The sequence below is a fragment of the Carassius carassius genome, chromosome 5 (assembly GCF_963082965.1).
Source record: "Carassius carassius chromosome 5, fCarCar2.1, whole genome shotgun sequence".
Lineage (NCBI taxonomy): Eukaryota > Metazoa > Chordata > Actinopteri > Cypriniformes > Cyprinidae > Carassius > Carassius carassius.
Window position 1 is genome coordinate 20,504,821 of NC_081759.1, and position 22,846 is coordinate 20,527,666.

General features: G+C 36.5%; 1 protein-coding gene and 1 long non-coding RNA gene across 4 annotated transcripts in view; one reads left to right on the forward strand and one right to left on the reverse strand.

Moving 5' to 3' along the window:
• The window catches only part of LOC132140956 (tyrosine-protein kinase JAK2-like), a 78,551-nt gene that overhangs the window by 51,619 nt on the left and 4,086 nt on the right, over window positions 1-22,846 (forward strand). The window contains exons 6-19 of the mRNA XM_059550065.1: window positions 156-450; window positions 978-1,097; window positions 1,277-1,434; window positions 1,607-1,718; window positions 1,962-2,148; window positions 5,956-6,080; window positions 6,627-6,761; window positions 7,009-7,096; window positions 7,178-7,311; window positions 7,394-7,532; window positions 9,484-9,635; window positions 9,770-9,920; window positions 10,004-10,140; window positions 10,773-10,962. Coding sequence (XP_059406048.1) covers window positions 156-450; window positions 978-1,097; window positions 1,277-1,434; window positions 1,607-1,718; window positions 1,962-2,148; window positions 5,956-6,080; window positions 6,627-6,761; window positions 7,009-7,096; window positions 7,178-7,311; window positions 7,394-7,532; window positions 9,484-9,635; window positions 9,770-9,920; window positions 10,004-10,140; window positions 10,773-10,962 — 2,123 coding nt within the window. The remainder of the gene's footprint in view (window positions 1-155; window positions 451-977; window positions 1,098-1,276; window positions 1,435-1,606; window positions 1,719-1,961; window positions 2,149-5,955; window positions 6,081-6,626; window positions 6,762-7,008; window positions 7,097-7,177; window positions 7,312-7,393; window positions 7,533-9,483; window positions 9,636-9,769; window positions 9,921-10,003; window positions 10,141-10,772; window positions 10,963-22,846) is intronic.
• On the reverse strand, window positions 14,173-16,820 carry LOC132140958 (uncharacterized). 3 transcript variants are annotated; one of them, XR_009433855.1, is made up of 4 exons: window positions 16,770-16,820; window positions 15,892-15,962; window positions 15,280-15,461; window positions 14,173-14,383 (listed from the first exon to the last, which is right to left on the reverse strand). It is a non-coding gene; the product is annotated as an uncharacterized LOC132140958 (long non-coding RNA). The 3 variants fall into 3 exon arrangements; XR_009433853.1 differs by having other exon boundaries at window positions 15,892-15,943; window positions 16,770-16,800; XR_009433854.1 differs by having other exon boundaries at window positions 15,892-15,946; window positions 16,770-16,800.

Consider the following 22,846-nt stretch of genomic DNA (forward strand, 5'->3'; position numbering starts at 1 on the left):
ACATGGTTAAACATTGATCTCATGTCCGACCAATGTAAAAACATAAATATAAAAACACAAATGGTACAAAGACTTATACAAACCTCCATCCATCCTAGACTACCTTAAAAAAAGATCTATTTGATACAAACTCTTATTATCTGCTTTGTTCACAGTTACAAGTTCTTCCTTCCTAAAGACATGAGGGAGCAAATCCAAGACTACCATTTCATCACAAGAAAGCGTATCCGCTATCGCTTTCGGAAAGTCGTGCAGCAACTCAGCCAGTGCCGAGCCTCCGCACGCGACCTAAAGCTCAAATATCTGATCAGCCTGGAGTCTCTGGACTCTGGCTTCTACACTGAACACTTCCAGGTCAAAGAGCACTCGGGCGATCAGGTCACTATCATCATCTCCGCAGACAATGGCATCCAGTGGTGCAGAGAACGACACAAAGAGACACAGTCTGAGGTAACTGATTTTAAATGTTCACCAAAATTCACGTGTACTTGAAAATAAAATTTACCCTTTGGCTGTGCTGATGCACAAAACAAGTTTTAAACTGGTGTGATTGAAGTTCATATGGTCACAAATATATTTTAGTGATATGAGTAAATGTTCTTTAATCAAGTCTTTTTTTTACTTTTTTTTTTTCAATTTTTTATTGTTGCAATTGGTCTTCTACTGGAGTTGTGATTTGTCTACAATTATGATTTTGTTTCTTTCATCTCTTTAAGAATTTAGAGCCTTTACCTTTGCACTGCGTCTTATGTACTATGGGCAGAAAGCAAGACACATGCTACATGTCATGAAACCTAATCTAAACCTACCTGGAACTTTGAAAGAATTAATTTGCAGCCTTGAATGCTCTAGCATATCCAGAAGGAAATACCAATCTTGTTGTGTTTATTCATATTTCTGTACTCGTGCCAAAATATAAAGGGAGGTTACTTTTTCTGCAAGTGAAATTTCATAACACTAATGTACTTTCTCACAAGGACCTGCAGACGTATTGTGATTTTGGGGAAGTTGTCGATATCAGTATCAGACAAGCCAGCAAAGAGGGTACCAACATAAACCGCATAGTTTCCGTCAACAGACAGGATGGAAAAACTCTAGTAAGTCTATTGTAGAAGAGAAACTCTGCTGCATTGTTCACTGGGATATCTTTTGATTTTTACACCATGTTAGAGGGGTTCACACTACCTTTGAATTTTTTTGGATGACTTCCTGCTCTTATCGGTGAGAATATTTAAAGATCTTGCACTAAATTATTTTATTTTATTTTTTTAAACAGGAGCTGGTGTTCTCCTCCTCAATGGAGGCATTGTCTTTTACATCTTTAATTGATGGTTACTACAGACTGACCACGGATGCCCATCACTACCTCTGCAAGGATGTCATTCCACCCCATCTGCTGGAGGCCATTGAGAGCTACTGCCATGGGCCAATATCGTAAGCAATAAAGGGAATACTTATGAAAGAATTCATTCAGAGCACAATTTTGGCCCTGTTTTATATTTGGATTATTAAGACTCCAGTAAATTGATTCATCAAATTCTCTGAAGATTTGCATTCAAACATCATTTGTAAGCATTATCATTGTTTTCACTGCCTGTGTTGACAGAATGGAGTTTGCAATCAGTAAACTACGGAAGTCAGGGAACCAGAGAGGACTATTCGTGCTTCGGTGCAGCCCCAAAGACTTCAACAAATACTTCCTGACACTTGCTGTCGGGGTGCGTGTTTGCTAAGTGCTTATTACAAAACATAATAAATTGTCAGTTTAGCAATTTCTGCTTAAGACTGAATATTGAATATTATAGGATTTTTTTTAATGGTTTTGAAAATCTCTTGTGATCACCAAAGCTGCATTTATTTGATCCAAAATGCGGTTAAAAAAAATTTACTTACCCCAACATTTTACTTATCCCAAACCTTTGAATGGTTCATTTCTTTACATCATCTTTTCTTTCAATTAGGCATATGAGGATGTAGAGTACAAGCACTGTCTGATCATCAGGTCTGAAAATGGTGACTACAATCTTAGTGGAACCAAGAGGAATTTTAGAACATTAAAGGAGCTGCTCAAATGTTACCAGAAGGAAACCGTGAAATCAGACGGTGTCATCTTACTGTTCAGCAGGTGCTGTTCGCCAAAGGCCAAAGGTCAGTAAAGCACCTGATATTCTCATCATGATTATATGGTATATAACCAGGGCTGGATTAACAAGGGCTAGGCTGTGCTGAACCCCCAGGACCGCGGATGGAGGGGGCCTGTGATAAGCTGTTAATGAAAGGAAAAGTAGACCTAGATTGATTGGCCATCGGGAGCACCCAATCTTTTCCCAGTGAGTGATCACAGAAATCCCACCATTTTCCCACATATTAAGTGCTGCTATAACCCCCCCCCCCCCAAAAAAATATATATATATATATCTTGCATGTACATTAGCTCTCGACATGAGTGCACTATAAAGATTCATCACTGGCCAGTTTTCTTTTTGATCACCTCGGTTTGCTGTAAAGCACATGTGAAACAAGTCAAGTGATGAAACTGTGCTACCTGATTAAACCTCAGAACGCGAGAGAACAGCTGTCACGGACTGGTGTGGTAAAGACATTACACAAAACCATAGGGTATGGGGGTGGGAGGGGGCTAAATCTCATGATATAAACGATGAAGCGCTATATGCACAGGATATTTAGAACATACAAAAGTATATTGGCTACAACTAGACAGCAAATAGCTTAATTCTTCTCTGCTCTTCAAACTCAAAAAACATTAGCCTTTACAGACATGGGGCCCTATCATACACCCGGTGATAGGGCTGTGCAATTAATCAAATGCAGCTGTCGTGCGCATCTCGTCAGTAAAGCCGGTCCCATGATTAGTAGTAAATCTTCATCACCTGCTTTCAGATTGAGCGCATTCAGTAAACAGAGCAGTAGTTCACTGACAACTAGGCAAAATCACGTTCATAATCGCAGATGGATTGCATGTCTGGCGCAATGTTTTCTCTGTTATTTAAAGAGTGTGTTAGTAAAATGTGCCTATAGGCACACTTTGTTTATTACACACACAAGGATGCGCAGCAGTAGACAAACATTTTAAAAAATGAAAAATGTAATTCTGCTATGTAAAAAGTAGGGCTGGTAATTTAACAAATTAATTATATTAATCAATTATGGAGAAAAATAACGTGTTAAAATTATTAACGCACTTGCCCCATTTCATACAGTCGATTGATGACTAATATGAGGCAGAGCAACAACTTACTGCGTGATGGAGCCTAGAAAATGTCCCTAAAATTCAAGATATGGAGCATAAATCCCTTTTTTGAAATTTTGTCTCATATTTACATCACATAGTTAAGAAATATCACACGAGCTGTAGGCTAAGTGCAATATCACATGAGTGCAAATATAATACTCACCTTACACCTTAATATTGTGTTATTTTAGAAACAGTGTTGTCTGTTTTACTCAATTTTGCCAATCAAAATATAAAGACAAATCAGAACTGTTCATCCCCGAGCAACCCACAGCGGCATTTAATTTCTTAATCCAAGTTTTGAATGAATTTGGTGAACCATTTGGTGAGTTGAACCATTGGGTTTAGTCGCGTTGGCTTAGAAGTGGCGCTGCACAGACCGATCAGTGTATGACATCACAGTACAGCGAGAGCGATTCAAAAGCACAAGGAGTCTCTCTAAAGCTCTTCGGTTCTTCTTTGATGTCACACACCGATCGGTCTGATGGTGATGACCCGCTTCAAGTCGAACAAGCCTAATGATTCAATGAACCATTCATAAAGAACCATTTACTTCACTCCTAAATGAATCAGCCATATGAACAAATCAAACGAATTAATTGTCATCACTCGATGACTTTAAGACATTTACCACCACCTACCGGCAGTTTTAGTTTATCATTTAGAGTATTATTTCATTAAATAAATAATTTAATATTGTAACAGTAATAATAATAAAATTAAGAAAATACATTTATTAAAGTTATAGTTCACCCAATACATTTTAATAAATTATCAAACAAAATATTTGATGCTGAACCTACTTTTTGTAATCTCTGTTTGATGCTTTGCACTACAATGATTTTAAATGATAATTTCAGAGTAATTTCTCCAAATTAGATTAATCACCACATTATGTAATTAATTAGATAAAAAAATGTAATCGCTTACCAGCCCTAGTAAATAGCAAACCTGCCATGGTGCGAGCACAACTTGCTTTTAAAGTGAACGAGAGATGAGACTCTGATTGATTTATGGCAGGTTATACCCAAACACACCCATTACTCATTAAGAGAATAGGGACTACCCTTTTAGACCATGTGCCAGGCCTCAACCATTTTTCCCATCCTTAAACTAGTAAAAGTGGATTCGGACACACAAGGGCAATTACGATGTTCGCTTTAGACCATGTGCTTAGATTTGTTAAAATAGGGCCCATAGTTTTTGAGTAAAGAAAATGCTGAACTATTCAAACATCACTTATTTATTTTCCCTTGCATTGCAAAAAAGCGGAGATCTGTCTCCTCCAGGCTGTGTGCTGTCAATCTGAATGGAGGTGGGGTGAAGTTACAAGGTTTCGCAGACAATTTGAGTATCTAATGGCATTACAAAGTTTTACTGACAAGCTCTTTTTAATGCTTATCACTGGTTAAATATTTGTAAAACCCTCTGATTTAAAATGATAATAATAACGAAATATAATAGATATATGAAGGTTGGATAATTTTTTTCACAATTGCCATACTCTGCCATATGGAAACACCAGCCCCGGTTGGTCTCCCACACATTGCTGACAATGACTGTAGTTTGACGCCTTCGCCGCTGTTGAATGATAATAACCAGTGCAAATCTGAATTCAACACGCGACACTTGTAACATTCTGTGACAGTTGTACCACTTCTGTCACCACAGTCTGTGATAAAGCTAGCAAAAACCAGATTGAATAGCTCTGATCATGTAAAAGTGTTGAAAGCAATCTGTACAAACTGTAAATAAGCAATTTATTCCACAGCATCACACCCATTTACCATGCAGTTGCTGATACTGTGAAATATAAATAATGATATTTAATATTAATGTCATAAAAATTATAGGCTACATAGCCTAAATCGAATATTGGGTAAAAAAACAAAAAACAAAAAAGTAAATAAGTCATGTTTCCTAACACTATACAGTTAAATCTGTATACAAGAATTACAGTAGGTTTTCATTAGGGCAACTGCAAAGGACCATTTAAAATCATATGTGAGATTTGTATTTATTTATTAAAATATCCAAAAACCATTAGAACAGTGTTATATATTTTGCAGACATGTGTACTTACATTATCCCAAATGTTTTGATGAATGTTTGAATCCAGAGAATGAGCAATTTTAACTAGTGACATGGACCATCCCCTCGATTTTCGGAAACATCAAAGACGCTTTAATATGTTGTGCAGTTTAATAGACAAATGACGACTGCACAGAGTAGCATTATAACAGATCTTTCAAATTAATCTAGTGTGATAAAACAGGGCTGCTTTTTTCCGACATGCGCACGACCGGAAAGAACCGAAACGGTCAACTGTGGCATAATAAAAGCTCCGCTGCTCCTAGTTTCGCTTCAGCGGCTTTCATGTATTTATTCATTTATTGTGTTGTAGCCTAGAATATCTAGTATGCATGCTCATTGTATCTCTGTGTTGAAGATTTTTTTTTTTTTTTTATCAAATTTTTCCTGTAGCACCAAGATACTATGGCTACTATGAAGTGGGGCCTTTGGGTTTGCTATAGCCCCAGAGCCCTATGTGTTCTTAATATATAAGTACCACAAATTTACAAATGTACAATGTCATCTTCTGGAAAACAACAGTCCTTTTACATTGTAAAATGTATTCTGTTTATCCCTTTTTACCATCAAATTATCGTCCTGACATCGTTTTGCGTTTTTGATGTACATAGAGAAGTCAAGTTTGTTGGTGTGCCGGAGTGATCGGGGTTCAGAGGTTTCCCTGACCTCCTCTCTGCAGAGACACAACATCAGTCAGATGGTGTTTCATAAAATCAAGAAAGAAGACCTTGAACTTGTAAGCATTCTGTTATGTGAACAGTGATTGTATGTTACTCTACCATTTAAAAGTTTGGGCTCAGTAACATTTTTCTTTGTTTGTTTTTAATGAAATTAATAGTTTTATTCAGCCAGGCCGCATTAAATTTAAAATGTGAAAGTACAAACATTTAGAATGTTAAAAAAAAAAATTCAAAGGATACTGAAAAAAATCCAAAGAAATATTGTTTAAATGTTTCAGCTGTTATCAACATTGATGATAATAATAAAATGTTTCTTGAGCATCAAATCAGCATATTAGAATGATCATGTGACACTTTAGAGTGGAGTAATGACTGCTGAAAATTCACCTTTGCCATCATAGGAATAAATTACATTTTTAAATATATTAAAATAGAAGACATTTAGTTTAAAATGTAATAATATTTCACTTTCTTGTTTCTTACCAAATAAATGCCCTTAGTGAGCATAACAGACTTCATTAAAATATCTTACTGACCCCATATTTTCAACAGTAGTATAACTGTCAAGTTTCATATAATTATTTGTGCAACGTTGTTTCCAGGGTGAGAGTCAAGGTCAGGGGACTTTCACTAAGATCTTCAAAGGGATTCGGAAAGAGCAGGGAGACTACGGAGAAACCCATAAGACTGAAGTCATTGTCAAAGTCTTAGACAAAGCCCATAGAAATTACTCTGAGGTAAGATGAGTCTAGAATCATTTTGTAATTGAATTGTGACTTCCTGAATTGAAAAACTATGAGGTTACAGTAGACACCACATATTCCAAGTCCAACTGTCCTTTTCCCACTAAATGATCCCTTTAATATCAAAATGTATAACAAGAGTTAACACATCTCAGTCTACTGCAGGAAACAAGCTTGTTTGTGCTTGTTTAACTGATGTGTGGTTTCTTCAGTTTGTCTTTTTTTTATTTCTTCCTCCAAGTCTTTTTTTGAGGCAGCCAGCATGATGAGCCAGCTCACCCACAAGCATCTGGTGTTGACCTACGGTATCTGTGTGTGCGGAGAGGAGAGTAAGTGTTCATGCTGCTCACATGTGACCTAAATTATTTACTGCTGCATACTTGAGTGTGTGGGTTTTTTTTGTCTTAAAGACATCATGGTGCAGGAATATGTGAAGTTTGGTTCCTTGGACACATACCTGAAGAAAAACAAGAACTCAGTATCAGTTAATATCCTGTGGAAGCTGGAAGTGGCTAAGCAGCTCGCCTGGGCTATGCTCTTTTTGGTGAGAAACACTTAACAATTCAGGAATAATCCACGTGGGTTTGTGAGCCAGAATGGACTAATGCTTTTTGTTTCACACACAGGAGGAGAAGAATCTGGCTCATGGGAATGTGTGTGCAAAAAACATCCTTTTGATCAGAGAGGAGGACAGGACATCGGGAAACCCTCCATTCATCAAACTAAGTGACCCTGGAATCAGCATCACAGTGCTGCCCAGAGAGAGTGAGTCAACAGTGTGAAAGTTCTTGAGAGAAAATGTGTGAATCTGTAGCTGCCTTTTCACTGTCTCCAACATTTGCATGCGATTATCGCATTTCGCCGTCCTAGTGGCAGTCGCACTGAACTTTCAAAGCAGTCGTGATGCACCTCGACTCTCCACTTATTCGGTATTATGAAGTGTTTGTGTATATCCACTCTAAACAACTGTCGCTGCCAATATATCTGAAAGAAAAACATTGTCAATTGTCAAAGGCTAATCAAAATAAAAAAAATTACTTTCATTGTAATTGTTCATAATCACTCGCTTACAGAAAAAGTGTTTGAAGAATAATATTTGAATGGGAAAAATCTTGAAAATTCTCAGTTTTGAATGCATCTTATCCAGTCTGGCAGTTAAAATGCAGTTTACCCACGAAAATGCATATCAGAATATCCGAAGCTCAAATCAGATCCGAAAACTCTGCATGTACATATGAACGAAACTTCATGCAACTCCTGTGCTACTGTCCATAGTTGTGTGTGTGTATGTGTGTGTGTGTGTGTGTGTGTGTGTGTAATGAAAAAAAACATAAAAATTGTAGAATTTAAATAAAGGTTTTTAATCTAAAAATCAGAGTCTCAATCATAGCATCATTAAAAATAATTTGTATTACCTCAGACTTTAATGTAGTTTATGAAAAAGCACAATGGACTTAAAAACAAACTAGACAAAAAAAAAAATTCCGGGTAGATTGTCAATTCTAGAACTATCTTATCATAAACATATTTTCAGACTAACCAGTATAGGGCATATTTTCAAATAATTGTTCCTGTTTGCAGTAAATTGTTAAAGGTGTGGTTTCACCCAAACATGACAATTTTGTTGTCATTTACTGTCCATCCACTTGTTGCTCCAAGTTTGTTTGTCTTTTATGAAAGAGGAGTAAAAATATTTTGCACTATTTAAATCCCAAAATATATTTTTTTTTCAATCAGTGAGGCCCAAACAACATTGAACCCCCCAAAAAAATAATCAACAGAAGTTATCCCTGTAAGATTTTTTTTTTTAATATGGTAAAAAAGATGTGTTGTAACACATGTAGTGATCAACCGATGTGGGTGTCCAGTGCAACCTTTATATCACCACAGCTTATTACATGCAAATTGCATGTAAATATAATCAGTAAATTGTTTTACTAAATTATATTTACTTTACATTTACATTTAATCATTTAGCAGACACTTTTATCCAAAGTGACTTACAAATGAGAACAATAGAAGCAGTCGGGTCAACAAGAGAACAACAACAGTATAAAAGTGCCATGACAAGTCTCAGTCTAGTACAGAACACGTAGCCAGGTTGTTTTTGTTGTTTTTTTTTTTTTTTAATAATAGACAAGAAAAGAAAAGGTAAGTGCTAGTATTAGTTGGTTAAGTGCAGGCGAAAAAGATGAGTCTTTAGATGTTTCTTGAAAATGAGTAAAGACTCAGCTGTACGAATAGAGATTGGGGGGTCATTCCACCAGCTCGGCACAGTCCAGGAAAAGGTCTGTGAGAGTGATTTTGAACTTCTTTGGGATGGCACCACAAGGCGTTGTTCACTTGCAGAGCGCAAACTTCTGGAGGGCACATAAGATGTAACCAGTGGGTTTAGGTATGTTGGTGCCGTGCCAGTGGTCGTATTGTAGGCAAGCATCAGTACCTTAAATTTGATGCGAGCGGCGAGCAAGAAGTTAGAGTGGAGCAAAGAGTGTCAGTAGCACTGTTTATATATATATATATATATATAAAACCTTTGTTTAACATTTTTTTTTTTCAAATTTGAGCAAATGAAAAAAGGCCAAATGGGAGAATTTATTCTCCCCAAGTAGATAACTGGTCTTATGAGGTAATAGATGTTGAATGGCCACATTTGACTAAAATGTTTGCATTGAAAGTTTATTTTTAAATTAATTGCAATGTTTTTTTTTTGTAGTTCTGGTGGAGCGAATCCCCTGGGTGCCCCCTGAATGCATATTAGACCCTAAAAACCTGAGTCTTGCCTCAGACAAATGGAGCTTTGGTACAACTTTATGGGAGATTTGCAGCGGAGGAGAAAAGCCACTTGCCAACATGGACAGTTCCAAGGTAATGCAATACTACCACAATAGTGTTACACTACCACTATAAATATAAATCAGAAAAACCTGTTTGTAGTAAGAAATGCCAGAAGAATAATCTGGACCTGTTTAAGAACAATGTCCTTGTATTCCTCTTTTAAGAAACACTTGTTCTATGAAAACCGTCACCAACTACCTGCTCCCAAGTGGACGGAGCTTGCTAACCTGATCAACAGCTGCATGGACTACGAGCCAACATTCAGACCTTCATTCAGAGCCATCTTACGAGACCTCAACAGTCTCTTCTGCCCAGGTCAGTACAGGCACACACAATCCCACTGTCACAGTTTAATTGTGTTGTTTCTCATTCTTGTAATCGCTGTGACGTGTTCTCAGATTATGAGATCGTGAAGGAGAGTGACATTTTACCCAGCAGAGCAGGAGCATTTGGATTAATTACTGGAGCGTTTCAGAATGAGGATCTAGTGCAGTTCGAGGAGAGGCATCTCATTTTCCTGCAGCAGCTTGGCAAGGTAGACATCAGCGTCTATGTGGGATCACTTTTTGTTTTGTATATAAACTACACTGTATAGTTTCTATGACTGTTTATTTCTTGACAGAAATAAAAAAAATTATTCAGCAAGGATGCATTAAATTGTTCAGACATTACAGAATGTTACTATTAGTTATAATTTATAAAAAAAATTCCTGTGACAGTTTCTACAAAAATATTAAGCAGCATCAGTGATCTCTACATTGTTAATAATAATGTTTCTTGAGCACCAAGAATACTGCAGTAATGGCAAAGCCAAAATTTCAGCAGCCATCACGAGAATAAATTACATTTTACAGTGTATGAAAATAGAAAACGTTTTTTCTTTTTTCAATTGTATTAATATTTCACAATATTACTGCTTATTAATTTAAAAGTAAATCCTTGGTGTGCAACTTTTGAACGGTTGTGTATATACTATGTATTGTCGATTTGCTTAATATTTCTTTAATGCATTAAGAAGAGCAAGAAGTTAAGCTCTAAAAAATAGTGTTCATGACCATTTCTGTTACCACAGTTAATTATTTTACTTTATTAAGTATGTGGAAAATGGTAAAAAACAAAGAATCAATAGAGGTGTGCTAATCACTGTTATTATCCTCTCTGTTTCAGGGGAATTTTGGCAGTGTGGAAATGTGCAGGTACGACCCCCTGCAGGACAACACCGGTGAGGTTGTGGCAGTGAAAAAATTGCAACACAGCACTACTGAGCACATCCGTGACTTTGAGCGGGAAATCGAGATCCTCAAATCTCTTCAGCATGAAAACATTGTGAAATACAAAGGCGTGTGCTACAGTGCAGGTATGGGATCAGAAGTTGTGTTGAGAAACCTTTTGGTAATTTGTGTCATCATTATGCCCACACATTTCCTCAGAACTTGAACGGCAGCCAACTTTTTTTCATACACTTCGGTGTTGCATTTCTGAGCTTCCAGTAAATGTAGATATTTTTGATATACTTGGCTAAACTGATATTTTTGGTGGTTATGATTATGAAGTCGTGTTGCAGGGTTAATTTTTCAATGAATTTGTGCAATTTGCTTGTTGATAATAAACATTTAAATCGTTATCCATTGTATTTTATGTTGTTGGGTATCACAAAACGGAATATAATACAAAAAAGTAGGTACTATCTTACAGCGGTCTCCTTTCCCCCACAATGCATTGCATTACGTCACGTTGGGGAGAGAATTTATTAAAGCCCGCCTTGAGAGCATTGAGAGTGACTAGAGAGACGAGTAGTAGACGAGAGCGGAGATTATAGATAAATACATAGATATATATAGATAGATAGACTAGATATATAGATAGATAGACAGACAGAAAGACAGATAGATATCGACCAACAGCGACCAAAACACACTACCATGGGACAGCACCTGCCAAACACAGCGACAGACACGCGGTTACGTTTGCAACAACATTTTCGTCCGGAGGAAGAGATAAACGCTTAGAAACGTCCATATAGCTAGCATGATGCCTTCTTTTTCTAGATGACAAAGTTAACCGGTACTACGACACTATGACAAAGGTTACCGGTACTTATCTGAATTAACGTCATGATCACTGCCACTAGATATAAAGAAACGTAGATTTTTCACTTGGTGCTATTCAATGACAGTAAAAAATATGTGTCGTTATTGTGCACTGCTGACGTAGACTAGTTCCAGTGCTCATTGCTGCGTTGCTAAATGATAGCAACTCACCAGGACACTTCACCAACTCTCCACTCATTCTCCTCGGACCATGCATTTAATTGGCTTTGACGGACATCAGTTCTTGGCAATTCCTCATTTGCCTTCTCACGTCTGGCTGGTTTGAAATTACACGGCTGCGGGCCATCATACATATTGGCTCTTGCCAACTCATCCCAGTCAGTCGCCATAGTTCTGATGCTGTGTTCCAGGCAGGTTTTTGAGCTCGTAATAACTATTTCATACCACGACTAACGACTTTGTACCATTCCAGGCAAGTTACGCCAAACTTTCTGAGCGCAAGGAATTGTAGCTAGATTATTTATTTTATTGCAACGTTACATTGACCTAAAATCATTTTTTCAATGTGTACCACTTGCATAAACACTGCATCCGTAGGCAGTATTATTCGTAGGGGCTGCCATCGTTGTTTCGCGTGCTGTGTGACGTCAGAACTCGGAGTACATCGATCTAGTACGAGTTCACGGGTGGGAAGTCATTGGTTTGACTGCCGTTCCAGTGCACTTTCACGGGTTTAAGGTTGGAAATACACGTGTTACAGGTTGCCTGGAACTCGGCATCATACTAGGCTGAGGCTACCTTTCCTCCAATTCTCCCCAACGTGACGTCATCACCAAGTTGCGTAAAAAAACCCAGTTAATACCAAAAACTTAAAAAACTGGTCTTTAAGACCATTTTTGAGACATTTAAAAAATGATATACAGTAGGTGGCCATCCTATCTGGGCCTTACCGCCGCGTGTACCGCCGAGATAATAGAGGGAAGTAAAACAACAATAACATTATGATATAACATTGTAAAATTAAAAAAAAAAACATAATTCTTTTTACAATTTGTTAATTTTTAAAATGTAGGATAGTCTTAGGCTACAGTCTACTAAACAAAAATTAAAAGAAGACCTTAACACAAAGGATCATATGCATGCTATTTTTATTAAACAGTAAATAAATATAAGGCCTATATATATATATATATATATATATATATATATATATATATATATATATATATATATATATATATATATATATATATAAGCTAAATGTTTTAATTTCATTTTCATTTCGGTTCATTCTTGGTTTAAAAAAATCTTCAGGTTCCATATGCAGAGCGAAATAGGAACGGTCCAGCATTTAGCAATAATTAGTATTAACTCTGTTATTATTCTTGATTTTTCAAACTACCAGCATTTTTGAATTATGCCTTATGTGTGACCAAAAATTAAATATTATTTGTTTCAGCTGTTTGAGCGTGCTGGTGCCTCGCGCACATATTCACTGGAAACAGCAGTTGTTCACCAGACATTCGGCGCGAGCACTTTGACATTGTTAATTATGATTTTTTATTTTGCTCGATACTGAAACGCACACAGCCTATTTACCTCATGAATAATAGTTAAGCTTCAAATGGGCAACATCACAAATATGGAAACGTTTGATTTCTCCCGATTGAGAAAGCCAAACCTTACCTTATGCTTAGCTTTAAATTATTATTATTTTGTTTTTTTTTTGTTTTATTACTAAGCCTATATTATTATATACTGCAATTATATTTATCCATTAGAATTATATATTTTTAATTATTGTTTTGTTCTGATAAATTTGTTAAATTTAAAGGATTTGTTGTAAAATATTTTCTTATAGCCTATTTTTTTCCTCTCACAAACTCTGATTTATTTTTTAGCGTGTTTAAAAAAAAACATGCAGCCAACGAAAATAGGTGATTGATCCGTTAAAATGAAACCTATACACCAATTATATATTTTTTTTCCTCTGACAAACTTTATTTAATTTTTGGCGTGTTTAAAAAATAAAAAATAAAGAAAACATTCAGCAAATGAAAATAGGCGATTAATCCGTTAAAATGTGTTAAAAATGTTAAAAACTCTTGGTTAACAGTAATTATAATTATTTTACAGAGCCTGGGACTAATCTACACTGTAAAAAGAATACTGTGAAATTTACAGAAACTTGCTGGCAGCAATTAGCTAGTAAGTTGCTGTAGTTCATTTCACAGTATGCTTACTGTAAACTTAATTGCAGTAACTTTTTTACAGTAATAATCACAGTACTGTGTTTCATCGCCTCATATATTTTACTACTGTAATAAGGATTACAGCATTAATTTTGTGTACTGTAAAATGAAGATACTGTTTTTGCCACAAAAATGCCATTTATTTATAACTTTTCACACTTTTAATTTCTAAATTCATAAAATAAAAATAGCATGGCAAAAAAAAATCTTCAATAGGTAAACATATTTTTTTGTTAACATTTCATTTCGTTTTGTATACAACAACACTTTTCTGAACATACAAATCAATCCTGTTCAAATGTATTAAAATGTTCGGTTAAAATTAGAATGTATAAAAGGCAAATGAAATTATTTAAAAACAGCAGGATTTCAAACAGTAGAATTTGGTCCCTGAATGTTGTTTTTCTCCCAGAACTGTATTTTTCTTCAGAAACGGGCCTGAATTAGTCAATTTCCTGGGCTGGAGTCTTCTACCCTGCAGTGGAAGAAATTAATTATTAATGGAAAGGTTTATAAGCAAGACAGATGGGTTGATGACAATATATAAAAGTTTGATTGGATCAATTGATTTAGCCAATCAACGTGTAATACAACGTAATACAATGTCCACTTCTCTATAAACCAAAACTCTTACTTAAAACACACATATTAGGGCCTGGAGAGAAAAATCGATTCACCTAGCTATTGCATAGATTCTAAAATCGTTTTTTAATTTTTTTTATTACAGAATCTAAAATCTATGTCCTTGCTTGTAGATGAGGTTGACAGAAGTTAGCCACTTTCGTTCCAAGAGAGGATGAAATGTGTCGTTATCTATGAGTATTAAAGTGTCGTAACATCCAGAGTGGACATGTAGAAGAGACATGAGACTGAACACACTGAAAAGCCTTTGCCCTGCTTAGATGCTGAGAGAGAGATTATACAAGAGAGCTGCACGATTCATCTTCAAAGACTGTGATCTCGGTCATCGCGACCTTTCAATTTGTCTGTCTACTAAACTTTGACAAAATCATATCGCAACATTCATAGACGTTAGTCATGAAACAGCTTCACAAATGGTCTTTTAAATAAATATTTTAAGTTTTGATATTTTATATGCTCATTACAGTGAGCACAATAATAGAAGTGTGAAGAGTAGAGATGGGAATTTTGAGTAATTTAGAAGTCAAGTACTCTAAAAACCAAGTACTTTATGTGCATGGTGAGTTAAAATAAAAGTTTGATGTTTAAAAATTACACAACAGTCCATATAAACCCAAATAAACACTTTGAGAAGTATTTTACTAATCAGGTAGGTGGTTCAAGAATGAGTACTCAAATATTTGTTCCCATTCCTAGTCAAAAATATATCAACAACAAATAAGTGCTTACCTCTGGATAAATTCTAATGTAGTGGTTGCCTCCGCAGGATATTCAATGTTAAATATATAGTATGATGCAAAAAGCACAGCCAGAGCAGAAGTGAATTTGGAACGGTCACTCAGTTGGATTTGGTTGGAGAACTCTGCCCTCGATGGAAAGCATCCACCTATTTGCCCCCAGAATGGACTCTCCTAAAAAAATTAAGTTGAGATTGCAGAGCATTCAATCTGATATGGTTTACTGTTTGGCAAAAAAACTTTGCTACACAGTTCACTTCCATAACATCCTCTAATGCACAGCCAGGTAGTGAAGCTGCACATGTATGCACATGTATGCACAGTGCAGAATTTGTGCACTTAATTTAGTACAAATCTGGGTGTCTGTAAAGTCCTGATCATATAACAGAATACTGGACATTTTGAAAGCATTTTGCCTTTATACATGCATTGACCTCATTTTTTCTATTGGATCAGTGACAACTAGAGATTTTTGGAATCTAAGTGCAAAATGACGTAAAACCTTGTTTACACACAGTGAATCGATACAAATATACTTAACACTTAATATACATAAATACTTAAAATTGGGATCTATTGTGTATGTGTAGTGCTGGGATCTTACCGAGCATGATGAGTCTTAAGAGTGCTTGGCAGGGAAATCTGGGCCTCAACGTCTGCTTGGGTGGAAGTTTCCTGTAACACAAAATATACAGAAAAAACACTTTTAGAAATCACAAGTACAATATTCATAAGAGAAAGTGTGTGGCAATACACACTTTTGAGATCTAACGTTAGCTGGTTTAGGTTTTGAGTAATATCGGTACATATGTGTTTACAACGCACAAAATGTCTTAATGTTGCACGTTTTATGTGCACTTTCTAGGGATTGTGTCTGAAGAGAAACAACATTGTTTGCATTTGAAAAACATTGTATACATGCTAGTTCATGTAATTTATGTACCTGGATTGATTGTTAAGGCCTCTTTGCTGCAAGAAATGAACCAAATGGTAAATAAAAATACGAGTAAGTTAAGATCTCGAAAAATCTTAATACAGTGCGAGTATATTATTATGCTTCCACGTGTCATGAATAAAACTCTCGAATGAATAAAACTTTCGAATCGGCCCGCTTAAATGTCTGATTCTTCAGGCGCCAACGTTGGCAAGCAAAAAAAATTAAAATAAAAAAAAGGAGTGAGATTATTCAAACGGCTACGTGTCACCACCTGTTTTTATACAGTCTATGGTCACCACATAGATCAAATACACAATTTCTAATTAATGTTATTCAACAATGCTAAACGTTAGTCTTTAATCAAACTGAAGACATTATAAATGTACGTTAATGTTGCCAGAGAAGACAAATCTTTATACAGTATATGCTCCCACATGTCGGGAATGGCACTTCAAATTAGACTATCAACAATCTTGATTCTGCGGTTTGACTTTCAATGAAGTTCAGAAAAATGATGAACCTATGAAAAATGTCTAAAGTCTTACCTCTAACTGCGTTTTCTGTCGAGTCTGGACTCTGGAGCCGGCTGGCTTGGCTTCACGCGCACGCGCACGCACGCGGTGTCGGCGGTGACAGTTGACGTTAGCTGGCTAGAGAAAAATCCGGCTAGTGCACCAACAGACACATCACATACACAATTCCAATTAAATTTTTATTCAACAATGCTATCCTTCTCTAAACTGATGACGTTATCGAATGTTGCCAGATTAGAAAATCGATCAAAATTATGCACTTTTTTTTTTTTGTAATAAAATGCACACAAGACACGAGTTTACTAGGAAGTGTCCCGCTATTTTACCTCTCTCTCTCTCTCTCTCTCTCTCTCTCTCTCTCTCTCTCTCTCTCTCTCTCTCTCTCTCTCTCTCAGTGCACTCTTGAACAAATAATAATAAATAATGAATTAGTTGAACAAATAGTTAACTTGACTAGAGTAAACTGTGGAAATAAATCAGCAAAGTTACCTTTCTGAAGTTAAAATTCCAATGAAAGTGTGGAATCTTTTCAGCTTTCCATGGCTGGAAAAAAAATCCTCTAAATTGCTGTATTGTGATTCACAGAAAAAATATTTTTACTGTAGAATTTTCCCGCCATTGAAAATTGACCATGATGCTTTGCAGATCTACAGTAACATGCTGTATACAGGTTTTACAGTAAGCATTTGCCCGTTTTACAGTAATAATGCTGTGAAAACTACAGAAATTTGTTACAGTGTAGGTTATCCATGGTTTTTTTTTTTTTCCATTGCATCTGAAAATGACTTTGTTCATTAGCTACATTCACTTCACGGGATCTGGCGCAGATCAGCCTCCCGCAAAACTCAGCTGTGGACGATTTAAAAATGTTTGAAATAAAGCAGTGGTTCTCTACCCGTAGCCCGTGACGAATTCAAATGAGGCCCGAACCACATGCTGAATAAAAAGGTTTTTTTTTTTAATTTTCTAAAATTTTATTATTTACATCAATTAAAAAAAAATTATGCTACTAATGAAATATAAGCTATAGGCTATCCTAATGTTTTTTTTTCATATATTATTTTCAGACATGAGCACTGGCATAAGCATTTAACGAACACATACAAGCGCGCACTTTGGCAGAATTCAATTCAAATAGTCATCAACAGCCATTAGGTAAATTGCCTTTAAGGTAAAATTGCGCATCAGAATGGACACATTTGTTTTTTAAGGGAGAAAAAAAAGAAATTCAAAAAATGCCAGCGATTGAACATGTAGTACAAACTGTGAATAGTCGCAGTATCAGTATTGAAGGAGAAGTGCTGGATTTTCGTTTGTTTTTGTTTTGCCCCGCAACTCACTTGAAGAAGTTCAGATAAATGGAAACACCATACACTATGTAACAATCCTTATCGTCATTGGAGAGTGTGTGATGAGGCTCATGAGCAGACAACCGCGCGGACAGGTGCGCGTGGTCAGTAGGCTTCAAAAGCAAAATTGCACATGTGCAGGCAGAGTGAAGAAGCTCATTGCTACTCGAACCTGTGCAATCCGTCAGTAAAAGAATATATAAAGACAGTCAGATGTGCAATAATTATGGGCAATTGCAGAGCGGACCATCAGCCTGCGCATTCAGAAGTATAAATTGAAGAAGTCTGCGTCCGCGCTGGCCGTGTCTGCATCCGGATTGCTCATGCGGAAAGTATAACACAGGCGTTACAATCGCAACTTCTTTGTGTTATTGCTTTCAAGCTGAATCTCACAAAATTGGTCAGCTCCCGACAGCATCAGGTGTTTTATTTATGGGGAGTAGAATTGTTTATTTCAATGAATGTGATAGATTATATATCATAATAGTTAGGCTATAATATTATAAATCAGGTTGGCTTGTGTTGCTGATGTAATATTTAAATTATATGCGTAGACTTGCACTTAGACCATAGTGCGGCCCGCTGGAAAAAAAGGTTGAGAACCACTGATATAAAGGTTGCTGTCCCATTTTATACAGGAATTATTCATTTTAAAAAATCGAATTACATTGTAAGTTCTAATTTGTTAACACAAGTTCATTTAGAACTTTTTTTTACTTATAAACTCCTTGAGAATTTAAAGTTAGTTTAATAGTATTTAAATTCAAGTTTAAAAAAGGTTTTAATTGCTTAATTTATTTTTTATTAATTAATAATATGTTATCATGTTTGTTCTTGTAAAAAAAAAACGTGTTTATTCTTTAGGAAAACAAGGGAAAAAATAAGGGACAATCCGAATATTTGTTTTGCTTTACCTATTTATGTAAGCTACAATTATTCAAATAATAATAATAATAATAATAAATATAATAAAATAATGTCATTAAAAAATACCATTGGCCTGAGTAATTTTGACCATTATAGAATGTTGATGGGCATGAATTGTTTGAAGAGCTGACTGCTTTGGGCAGACGCCTGGTTGCTGGATCTAAACCTCTGGATGCGCTTAAATTCATCTGTGGAAAAAGGGATGGAAAACAATTTTCCAAATGTTTTTGTAGCATTGAGAGTGCTTCCCACTCTCCCTGTCACTGTGAGCTATGGAGAACGCAGTTTCTCAAAGCTTAAACTGATAAAAATGATCTCTGAAGTACAAGTTAAACTCGAGGACGCAATCAAAGCGTTTGTCGCTGCGAAAGCCCGACGCGCACGCTTCTGAAATGTAGGTGTGTGAATGTGTGTATCAGTCAAGAAAACAATCGAAAACTCCAGTTTTGTGAGCTAAAAAGTTGAGTGCACATGTTTAGTTTTATGTACACTATCTATTAGCCTATAAAACAGAATTTATACTTAGCTGTTGCATTGTGTAGGCTACCCTTTTCACCTTTTAGCAGAATGAAAAAATTAAAAACTCTGAAAACATGCTTGCACGTTTTTATTTTAGTGTAATTTCATAGATTAAAAAAAAAATTGTTTACATGCATCTTAAGGATCCCTAATTGTGAATGTGAGGGGGGCGGCACGATCGTGCTCTGCCTATAGCGGCATCTGAGCTTGCGCTGGCCCTGGGCTCATGATCAATAAGTTGTATTGGCCTCAATCTGATTCAGTAAAGTCAAACCGCAGACAGTGAAGCCTCGAGACCCGTGCGCTGTGAGGCGGGAACAGAGGATTCCGCTTGGTCTTAAAGCCTCCCGCAAACATCCACGATCACAAATAACAATGATTTTCGTAAAATAATGATTAATTATTAATTGATGATTTGTTATTATCATTATGGTCTTGTGAAAATAATAATATGGGCTGCGAGAAAATTATGAATACAAAGAGTACTTCTGAGTGAAAGCATGTTTCAGCCCAGTAACACACCGTTCCTCAGAGCCAAAACACAGACCGAATTCTGTTCAGCTGGAGGGGGTTGGGTTTTGGGTAGTTATTCATGGTTGTGCGGGTCGAGATAAAAGTGTGAATTGCTCTTTCATATGGACAGAGGCTTCCACTTGCTGAACCGGTTTATATACGACTGTTGTTTTGGCTATATTCACAGTGCTGGCTCTCTCCAAACGAGAGAAATGCAACATTCACACATTACACTATTCCTTTTCGTCTAAAAACATTTCAAGCTTTCAGTAGATATATTTTTAATGTACCTATGTGAGACACCACGATATTATGTTAATTAAAAAATTATACATTATCATGAAAAATTAAAGTGATGAGACGGCGCCTCCCTGTCATTAATGCACATTAATAATTTTTGCACAAACACTTGAATATGATCGAGCTTCTTATCACGAGTAAAATTCATGCCAACAGCCAACATATTTAGCTTGATCAGAAGGTTGACTGCAAGAGTACAGCGGGATGTTAAGAGTTTGTCTGTTTCTTTTACTGATTATTTTCGGGTTACAGCATGATATAAACAGATTCACACTCAATCGCTTTCGCAATAATGCGTTCAAACAAATGTAATCTTACAGTGCTACATTATCAGCATGCTATCTGATTTTTAAATCTTGAAGTTAATCGATCTGTTTAGATAAAAAAAAACTGACAAAATATACTGTTATTTTCATCACAAAAACATTTTCACAGCAGAAAGCAGCAATTAAAGATGTAATGCTTACAATGTTATTAGTTTGGCATGTGATAGGCTGTAGGGAAAAAAGTTAACACAAAATAGCTTAAGCCACTTTGAAACTCTCCAGTTATTTTTTTTATTATTATTATTATTTTATATGCTATGTTATGTTTCTGGTATCAGAGCGCGTGGAGGGGAAGTTGTTGCTTCTCACAGACTCTGCTGCGAGTGAGAGAGACGTTTCACCCGACAAAATGAAGACGACCGCGGCTGCACAAGCACAGCACATCCGCCGAAAATCAACCTGCAGCAATGCTCGTTCATCTTCTCGCCGAGCTTTACTTTTGTAGGTAGATAATATGACCATGCAGTCAATACAGATATTTAATAAAAACATTAAGACAAGCATGGCTTTAAAATAAAACAATAAAAAACGCATGCCAGGTCTACACCGGACACAAGTGGAGCGATCCAACAAAAGACAACAGAACCCAGTGATGGACACACTGGACTCGATCCCCATCAGTGAACTGATGCTCGTTCTGTTTATGATGACATGTTCTGACACTGTGTTCAGATGATTTGACACTATAGTGTGATGTCATCAAGTTTAGACACACTTTTCGCTGTGGGGCACAGATGACAACTTTCGCGTCCGGTGTAGACACAGACAGTGACTGCTCTATTTACAAATAAGTTCTATAAGAAAAAAAAAATAAAAATAAAAAATCTAAACCAGTGGCATAACGAGATGGAAATATAAACTAAAAAAAATATTAACAGGTCCTCCGTCCATGACACTGAGGGTGTACTCACACTAGCCAGTTTGAACCGTGCCCGAGTGCGTTTGACCACCAAAGCGCGGTTCGTTTGACTAGTGTGAGTGCTCCGTACCGTGCCCGGGCGCGGCTCGATTGGCCGGCCCTGGCCTGCTTGGAAGAGGTGGGCCAGAGCACGGTTCAGTTGGACTCGGGTGCAGTTCGCATGCAGTGTGAGCGCTAACCGTGCTGGAGCACGGAACAGGACGGGTGGCGTCACGGTTTTGCGACGCTCCAAAAGCTCAGCTGGTACCTTGCAAACCTCCTCATACGAGCAGCACGATTACGTGAAAATTTTCGCGCCACTAAGGCGACACATCTGTTTAACAACAGGCTGTGAGAGGCCTGTGGACCACCGTGGACCAAAGGACACAAAATTATCCACAAAGAAAACCGAGCGATGTACTCCAGTGTGTTCAGAGAGCGCCGCTCTTCCTGTTTATCCCGAAACCGTCGCGCACCATAATGACGTAAGCGTGCTCCGGCACGAATGCTGAAACCCTATGTGAGTGCAGGCCAGAGGGGGAGTGGGGAGGGGGGACAATCGTACTCGGGCCCGGTTCATGGCAACCGTGCCTAGTGTGAGTACACCCTGACTCACTGCGGAGCTGCAGTTTTAATCTGAACAGCTCTTAAAGCTGAGTGGATGGTTAGATGCATGATGGGCTAGTATTAAAAAAAATAGCATCTTTCCAGCATTAAGGTATTAACAGTACTGTTTTTTTTATCATCTTGTTGCAGTTATAAATTTGACTGCTAAATGAATGATAAAGAACTATATTAAAACTTGTTTTGTAAAATTTCTTCGTCATTTGAATATTGATTTAAAAATCGGTTTAAATCATAAATCAGATTTTTTTTCTAAAATAAAAAAAAACAGGGATTTTTTTTAGGCTATATGATATTACCCTACTTTAAAAACAAGTAAAGAAGGTTCCTTTTAAAATTACTTTAGTTGTCAATTACTAAAGCTTTTTTTTTTTACATCGTGTGAATGTTGTTGATTATAATGAGAGAACTTGAGTTTAATTGTGAGGACGTTTTATTAATTCTTTAGAGTTTCAAAGATTTAATCGTGCCGGTTTAATTTTATTCGTTTCTTGTTTTAGGCAAATTAGGCCTAAATAATGGGAACGACATTATACAGTGCTTCACATTTAAACATGCAACAATTTCTTAATCAGTTTACGGACAAATGTCTTTTTCCCAATAAGTTACAAGGACAGGTAACAAATAACAAAA